The sequence below is a fragment of the Ipomoea triloba genome, chromosome 4, assembly GCF_003576645.1.
Source record: "Ipomoea triloba cultivar NCNSP0323 chromosome 4, ASM357664v1".
Lineage (NCBI taxonomy): Eukaryota > Viridiplantae > Streptophyta > Magnoliopsida > Solanales > Convolvulaceae > Ipomoea > Ipomoea triloba.
This window is the reverse complement of record NC_044919.1, coordinates 29,461,006-29,469,893: the sequence shown is the minus strand read 5'-3', so window position 1 is coordinate 29,469,893 and position 8,888 is coordinate 29,461,006. Positions and strand designations below refer to the sequence as shown.

The window sequence follows — 8,888 nt, the reverse complement described above, 5'->3', positions numbered from 1 at the left end:
GGGGGGGGGGGGGGGGTGATCGGGGGTCAGGAAGTGTACATGTAGACCCTCATGAGGTCGGAAAGTATACATGTAGATCACCGACCACGTAGATCGAGCAAGTAGGGCTACCCTATAACCCTATTAAAATGAATAATGAACACTCACTTACCTAAATTCCTAGGTAGCCAAATGATTTCTTGTTGACACTGGTGCAGATTATGTACATGCAGTTAGAATATTATATACTTTTAGTTAACAAATTATGTACTTGTTCTAACATTGTTTATAAGTTTATAATATGTGAACCGTAAGTAATTAAACTAAAAGTATATAATTTATTAATTACATAGATGTAATTTGAATCATGATTCACAATGCATATGGTTGATCCTATAAGTAAATATATTCTCAAATTGCGGATTTTCTAAGACCATGTGGCCCATTTTTACTGTTGGGCCACATAATTTTAGGCCCATAGGCTTTAGAAGGAACTTTACTATGTATATATAGCAAGGCCCAATGCATAAAGTCGTTGCTCCGCCTGAAGATTGAAATTACCCTAAGCGCCTAAAACCCTTCGCTCCAGCGAAGGCTCTGTAAGCCCTAACGATTTTGTTCATTCTCTCTCAACGATGAAGCTCGTCAGGTTTGTTTTTCTTTCTTACTAATTTATTTTTATGAAAATTAGCATATTTCTGCCAAAATTAATCGCATAAAGCTTTCCGCTCAATGATTTACGCATTCATTTCAGGTTTTTGATGAAATTGAACAATGAGACTGTCTCCATCGAGCTCAAAAACGGCACCGTCGTTCATGGAACTATCACTGGTATCTCTCCGCCTACCTTATCTTTTGTTGTTATTTCTTGCAATCTCCTTTTTTTTCGAGCTGGATAGTGTGTGTTATGAGTTTAGGCTTTCACTAGGATTAATGGTTGTGATGACAGTAATTGCGACTCTGTGAGCTAGAAATGCTTGAACAGTCCACCCTTAAAGAATCAGAAGAACAGCTGTAGTAAAGATCTTCCTGTTTTATCTAAATCTTACTAGTTCTAATACTGGAGCAGGACTGGTGCAATGCACAAAAAGAAATGACAAAAGGAAATTGTTAATAGAAAGTTTAAGTGATAATAAAATCAGTTGTATATATTGACTTGATTTGAATCTCTAGATTGAGTCAAGTGATTAGTTTTTGTTTAGAATGGCTAGTGGAAAAGTCTGGAATGTTGCGTTTCCAAAATCTGGGGATCAATTTTTCAGTGTTCCTAATTTGTTGCATATAGGTAAGGGACTATAATACTGTATAAGCCTTTTCTGGTCCCATATTGATGGGGAAAGGGACTATATAAGCTTTTCTAGTGACCAAGTGGCAAATGGGATGTATAACTTTATCTTTGTCTGTTTGTAGTAATTGAACATTTAGATTCTTTACATTGCCCGAGTTTCTATTGTTGAATTGGTTCTATATGCAATGACTAGTTTATGGATGTCTTTGCTGCTGCTTAGTATACCACAATAGCAGCATGCACAAAGTGGATGTGATTGTGAATTCATATATATTATGTTATGAATTGCAATTTCTAATTGCTGTGTTGCTTGACATTTTCAGGTGTTGATGTCAGCATGAACACACACTTGAAGACTGTAAAGCTTACACCAAAAGGGAAGAATCCCGTGACAATGGATCACCTGAGTGTTAGGGGTAACAACATTCGTTATTACATACTGCCTGACAGTTTAAATCTCGAGACTTTGCTGGTGGAAGAAACACCTAGGGTGAAGCCAAAAAAGCCCACTGCTGGTATGGCAGTCTGTACTCCATTAGTTTTCGTATGCCTGCACTACTCCAATTCACTCACAGCGTGCCTATATTTACTTCTAATGTTGTCTCCATTGTTTTGCTGTTTCAGGACGACCATTGGGGAGAGGGCGAGGACGAGGGCGCGGGCGTGGCCGTGGGCGAGGTCGCTAGATGGCTTTCAGTGCCTATCTCAGTGTTTTGTGTCATCTGTTCATGTACACATATATGTACCAATGCAGAGTTTATTTCAATCTATTTTACTAACCATGATTGGATTTATCCAATTAATCCAATTGTTCTTACATTCTAAGGACTCCTGCCGAATTATGTTATGTTTGAGCCTTGAGGGAACAGTTTTATTTCCGTTTTTTTTTTTCCCACCTCACCATATTGGATTACCAGCAGACATGTAATTCCGGTAAAAAAAAAAAGAAGAAGAATTTCTTGTCTCAAGCTTGCAGCCATTATTTATTAGTATCTTTGCAGTATAAAAGTGACCTTAATTTCCTCTTTCTCCTTGACCCTTTAAAAGCATTTACCTCATTAGCTACTTTAAAAAGAGTTATTTAGTGATCATTGATCAATCAACATATAGGCACATGATTGCCTATTAAAAGATTTTTGGAAAATTTTAGTATGGCTATTTTATTAGGTAAAACTAAAAATGAATGAAAAAAGTTTTGAGACTCATACTAGAAGACAGTCATTTGGTTCATCACTTTTACCCGGAGTATATTTTTATTTTACTATTGAATTTGATTATAACTACTTTATATATATATATATATATATATATGATGGATTTAACGGCCTGGGTCCACCATAAACCGGGTATAGGATGCCGGGCCTAGCAGGTTAAAGCCCAGGCGATTACAAAATGGATATGAGAATCGAACCCGCGACAGAGGGGTTGAAAATAAGAACCTAAGACCACCAGACCATAGTACTTGCCGTAAAGTTGGACTACCCCCAACTTTTGTCATTAGCAAGGCATATACACCTTTTCTAAAAGAGATAAACAACCACCATACCTATGTGTTTAAGGGCAACTCTGAACAAAATTGAAGTAGTTCTCTATTACAAAAATATAGAACAACCCAGGAATAAAAAAAAAAAAAAGAGTCTAGAAAGATATTTATGATATGTTTCATCAAGAGGTTGAAACAAAGATCAATCAAACATCAATGGGGTAAGGCAAAGGTTCAACCTTAGATGAAACGGAGAACTCAAAAACACTAAACAAGCAAAAGACGGGAACAACTAAAGAAGGTTCTCTTTTTTTTCTTTTTTTCTTTTTTAAAAAGTTTATTTTAAATACGGGTTATTGTGGTGAATATTGAAGTTTAACCAACATTATATAGGAGAGGAATCGTTGTTGATGATGTTAGCACTTCGCTGGAAGTTCCCTAACCTCAGCTTTCACCTCAAAATTAGATTTTTTGCCTTTTTGGTAAAATATTTGCTTCCAAGAATTTATGGAAATTTCATAAAATGTTTCCAAAAAGCAAAAAAAAAAATCTCTAATTTTAAAAAATTGTAAAATGCCTTTTTTTTTTCAAATATTAATATGATAAATCATTAATATTTATGTATAAATAAAAAAAAAACTATTTGTAAATACAAACTTTACCCCACGGTCGACAGCACGGCTTGTGAAAAACTAATGGCAGGTCCCCTGCCGGTCCATACCGTGGAACCGGAGAAAGAGAGGAGTACCGGACCAAAGCCTGCCGTGGAGCTGGAAGAAATCACGTTACATCCAAGTCGCCCCGACAGATGCGTCAGAATAGGCAAAGGACTCACCCCCGAGCTACGGGAGCAGGTGATGGCCGTCCTAAGGGCATACTCCATAGTATTCACTTGGGGCCCAAAGGACATGCCGGGCATAGACCGATCCATCATCACACACAAATTGGCAGTGGATCCGAGTTTCTGACCTATTAAGCAGAAACACCGCCACCTGTCAACTGATCGAAGAGCCTTTGTGAAAGTGGAAGTAGACACGCTACTTGCGATAGGCCATATCCGAAAGGTTATGTACCCGATATGGCAAGCCAATGTCGTGCTGGCCCCAAAACCCCCCACGTGGCGAATGTGCGTAGACTACACAGATCTCAACAAGGCCTACCTCAGGATCCTTTTCCCCTACCAACCAGCTGGTAGATGAAACCGCCGGATGTGAACGACAAATGTTGGACTACCCCCAACTTTTGTCATTAGCAAGGCGCCGCTTAGTCATTATCATATTTATGTTACATATATATATATAATTTTACTACTTCATTATCATATTTATGTTCCTTGCTAATGACAAAAGTTGGGGGTAAATCCATGGTTGCAATAGGCGCTAGACACTAGTCGGACGGTAGACTAGCACCTAGTGCCTAAGCGGCGCCTAGGCGGTGACCTATAAATATAAAAAAAAGAATTCATGTGTGTGGAGTATGTCATATATATATCTTTTACTTCTCTTATATATATATATATATATATATGTATGTATGTATGTATGTATGTATGTATGTATGTATGTATATATGTATGTATGTATGTATGTATATATATATATCTTTTACTTCTCTTATTTATAGAAATAAAAAAATTTAAATATATATAAATATAATAAAAAATTAACAAGGCCGACTCGTTCGAGTTAACTCGGCTAACTCTACCGAGTTAGGCGAGTTAACTAGGTCGACTCGGCCCAATCAGCCGAGTTAGGCGCTAGGCGGAGGCCTAGGCGGCCGGCCACTTAGGTGGATGCTTAGGGAGCAATTCGCCTCGTTCTAGGGGCGCCTAGCGCCTAGGCGGAGATTTTTACAACAGTGGGTAAATCTAATCGAGTTGGTTAGATAGTTGACTTTATAATAAGGTTTTACCTATTAGTTTTATTGGTTTGAGCCAGCCAATTATAAGTAAGGCCCAATCAGCCGAGTTAGGTGCTAGGCGGAGGCCTAGGCGGCCGGCTACTTAGGCGGACGCCTAGGGAGTAATTCGCCTCGTTCTATGGGCGTCTAGCGCCTAGGCGGGGATTTTTACAACAGTGGGTAAATCTAATTGAGTTGGTTAGGTAGTTGACTTTATAATAAGGTTTTACCTATTAGTTTTATTGGTTTGAGCCAGCCAATAATAAGAAAGTTATGTTGGCCTTTTCTTTTTTGATAACCAACACAAACTTTCATTACGTAATAGTAAACTCAAAGGTACATGTAAGTGGCTCAAAGAGCCAATACCTAGAGTTTCTATACAAAAAGATAGATTTGGCCAAATCATGGGCCTTATGTTGGCTTATTTACTTGTGGTCTTTTGTGACCAATGTAGCGCCCGTGCACCTTTTCTATACGTTTCTGATGGGTGCTACATCATTCTAGACTTTTTAAAGATTTTCACATAACTTCTCATAGTTTACAAAATTTTCTAGAAGCATGTATATAACACTAGTAGTAGAGATATATGAAATATTCTACAACCTTAGGTTTGTGTAGAGATTTAGGGAGAATTCTAAAGAATGATTTCTGTTAAGGGGATGGAATGAGTATAAATATCCCCAAATGGCTTCATTTGTAATCATCTAAGAGTTCAACAAGCTTACCAAGCTTTCAAGTGTTAAGTGTTGGACAATGGAGCTTTCTTGTGAGATTAGAACTAGTCCGAGGTGAATTTTAGGTAGTAATATTTACCTATAACACTGTGTTCGATAATGGTAATGACTCTCATTACTTATTTTTATTTTAATTCTAGTTATTGTCAAATCAAGGAAAAAGAAAAAAAAATGTTAACTATAAATATTTAATTTTAACCCCAATTAAAAATTGATTAAAAAAAAAGCATTTTAATTATAAATATTTAATTTCAACCCCAATTAAAATTTGATTGTGAACCAAAACACCCGTCCGATTACCTATGCGGCCCCGAAGTACAAATTTTGTCCGACAAGCTACCCTTGTTTGCAGCATATTTACCCTCGTCTGCAGCAAGAACAGGGGAGGAATAGTCTTCTTCGCGATTGTTCGTTCGTTGTCGAGATAACATCATGAAGAGGAAGCCCAAGACTCCAAAAGAAGCTTCAGCAGGCAAGGTATATCATATATGCTCGGAACAGAAAATCGAAATCCAAGTTCCAGTCTTTTTATTCTCCGTATGCATGTCTTTGTCTTTGTCTTTGTCATTGTGATTGTGTGTGGGTTTGGGCTTTGGGTTTACCTGGAACTGAAAAACGGGGCTTGGGGTGGGAGAACTTTGAGCGCTTTGATATACTGTAGTTCATTACAGAACCAGATGGTACAATGTTGTATGAAACTGTTAAGGATTCAGGATTGTGAGTTTTGGGTGTTATCTTTGAGACAGAACAATGTGGGTATATGTATAAAGTAGAACCCCTTTACTGGTATGGTAATAACTCTAAAGACTGGAACTTTTTGCATTAATTGAATACATAAATTGAAAAGTACAAATTGTAACTTTCCCTTTGTTGGTCATGTAAGATTACATGTGGGAGTCACAAATGGTAGCTGCTTGGTGATATATGGTGTGTTTATTTCATGTAAAGCATTTGAAAATTTATAGATCTTGAAAATGGTGTATGACTGTGACAGTCTAAGTGGATAGTGACTCACTGGTTTGAAGTAATAGGGCAGAAAATTTGGTTTTAGATTGTAAGTCTCTGCTCAATCAGACCATGTTGAGCTATTTGTTGAATTATATTTTGGATTTTGGTTAAAATCCTTCTTTGCAGGCCATGGAAAATGGCAAAATAACGCTTTCAAAGCCCTCGAGCCCGGCCTCAAAGAAGACAGCATCCAATTACATTAGTTCTGATGTTAGACGATCTGGTCGGCTTCAAAAGATAGTCTCATCTGCTGGGAACAAGCGTGCTGCTAAGGAAGTTGATCTTACTGATAACAAAGTGGAAGAGGAGGGGCCACGTGCTGAGAAAGTTAATTCCCATCACTCTGAGGAGCAGGGAGGGATCACTGAACTTGCGTTGGAGACTGATCGTGGTGATGGAAAAAACGAGGAGGTGCAGCTTGTGGAGCCATATAACGCCAATCCAACTGAGGAACAGATAGGCATGGAAGAGAAAATCGACTACCTGTACCAGACAGCAAAAGAGCTAAAAGCTAAGGTACATATATCTTAGTTGTTCTATTCTCGCTTATGCTTTATTGTACAAGTTTTAGATTCTAGTATTCTATATCCAATTCGTGAACAGGCTGCCAAAAGGTCGGTACCAAGTGGAACTACATGTGAAGACCTCAAATACAAGAACTTGTATATTGAATCGCAGAAAAAGGTTTAGCTTCTTAAATCCCTTTTCCCCCCTTTGATTGATTCTTCCATAAGTGTTGCCTCATTTAGATTATTATGATCAATTTTAGGTTGAATCATTAACCCAGGATAACATTCAGCTAGTCAAGGATTTGGCAAACTCCCGTGGCAAAAACGAAGCTGTGAGTTAACAATACCTAATAGCTTATCGACATTCACAATTCGTTATTCTTTCTTATACACTGTTTAGCTCGACTGAACACAAGTAATATGAAAGCCCTGGCATTGGTGGCATGAATTATTTTAACCTACTTATCTTTGCCTCTAAGGCTCTAACTATTGATAACTGCACATTTTAGGAGTATGTTTCATTGCATATTATCTGTCCTTGTTTTCAGTATGAGAAAATTATTAATGATTTCACGGGAAAGGAAATGATCGTTTTGGCAAATTTTGAACGAGCTGCTGAAACTGTCCTAAACCTATCTGAAGACGCACTAAAGAAAAGTTATGCAGTCAAAAACGCTTCTTCTCTTCAGCCAAAGGCTGCTGCGCCTAGTGTAGCTCAAGACGCAAACAAGAAAAGCAGTGCAGATACTGATGCTCCTAATCCTTCGCCTCAACCAAAGATCACGCACACAAACGCTCCTGCTGCAGCAAGAAATTCCAAAAGGAAGAAAACCTCTCAATAGCACAAGGAAAACGGAAAAGATCCTTGGTTCTGGTTGTTGTAGGTCTAATGATTATTCAACATTGTAACTGGTAGAAGTCTTAACTGATATGGCTTTGTCACTTTTGTGGAAATTTTGTTTCCTGGAGAACAATGATGAATGATCCGGTAGGAGGATTGATTGTGCTTAAGGCTTAAGGACTTGAAAATTGTTAAAAACACCAGGCCCCGTTTACCTTATATAACTATTCTCTGTTCTCTGTTTTTTAATTTTTCAGTTTTCATTCTATATTTTTTGTTTAGAATTTTTTTTTTTTGAAAGCAAGAACTGAATTCATTAAATCATGAGCAAGACAGTTTACAAAAAATGATGGAGGAATATTAAACCACTTCCTGCAACCTGATTCAGGAAAGGTCTCCCCTCAACGTCAACTAAAAAACCAAAAGCAGAATTAAAAGAAGAAATGGCAAGAGCATGAAAAACAAGTTGGGAATCCATCTCAAGCTTCCCTCAAACTAATAGCCTCTGCCTCTTTGACATTAAAATTCCCTATTATATGCATACTCTTTGCTGCCAAAAACCTCCCCTCATAATCTCCAAGGACCTAGTCGAGCCCCATTACATTATTGCCCTGGTCAATCGCTACGTCTCCCCGTTGCGACCTTAGATTTTCATAACAAGTCCAGATCTAATTTTTTAAAACTCTGCTCGATTCGGCCTATTTCCATCTCTACTTTGCACATTTAAGTGCCCAACTTTAACTAATTAAGAATACTTAGGTGCATAGCTTCACACCTCAAAGTGCATAACTTTACAATTAAGGGTGCATAAATTTGCACCTTAAGGTGCAGAACTTTGTACATTTATGTGCCCAACTTTAACATATAATGTCCATAACTTTGCATCTTACAAAAAGAAACTAACACTCAAAGAAGAAATAATACGCACTGACTTGTATATAACCTTATTTTTTACTTGAGATGGGTTCGTTCGCATTTGAATATAATGTCTTTTGTGATAAACACATTATTAAATTTTAACATTAAGCTCTTATAGCATAGGACAATGTACTGCACTTGTATTATAATAGTCTCTACTCGAAAACTGTATGAAAAATTGAGTTTTTGTCAAACCATTTTCGACAATACAAGTCATAAAATCTGGATC

The 8,888-nt window shown here is 37.5% G+C and overlaps 2 protein-coding genes across 2 annotated transcripts; both read left to right on the top strand.

Annotated features, from left to right (window-relative positions):
* The first annotated feature begins 496 nt into the window (after nt 1–496).
* On the top strand, nt 497–2,235 carry LOC116017117 (small nuclear ribonucleoprotein SmD1a). The gene is made up of 4 exons (XM_031257647.1): nt 497–628; nt 734–810; nt 1,591–1,782; nt 1,892–2,235. The coding sequence occupies exons 1-4, from the start codon at nt 615–617 to the stop codon at nt 1,951–1,953; spliced, it is 345 nt and encodes a 114-aa protein (XP_031113507.1). The 5' UTR covers nt 497–614; the 3' UTR covers nt 1,954–2,235.
* A 3,457-nt stretch (nt 2,236–5,692) lies between these two features.
* Nucleotides 5,693–7,753, top strand: LOC116017180. Its single transcript, XM_031257712.1, has 5 exons — nt 5,693–5,860; nt 6,518–6,907; nt 6,995–7,075; nt 7,161–7,232; nt 7,449–7,753. Exons 1-5 carry the CDS (start codon nt 5,816–5,818, stop codon nt 7,740–7,742), a joined length of 882 nt encoding a protein of 293 aa, XP_031113572.1. The 5' UTR covers nt 5,693–5,815; the 3' UTR covers nt 7,743–7,753.
* The last annotated feature ends 1,135 nt before the right edge of the window (nt 7,754–8,888 follow it).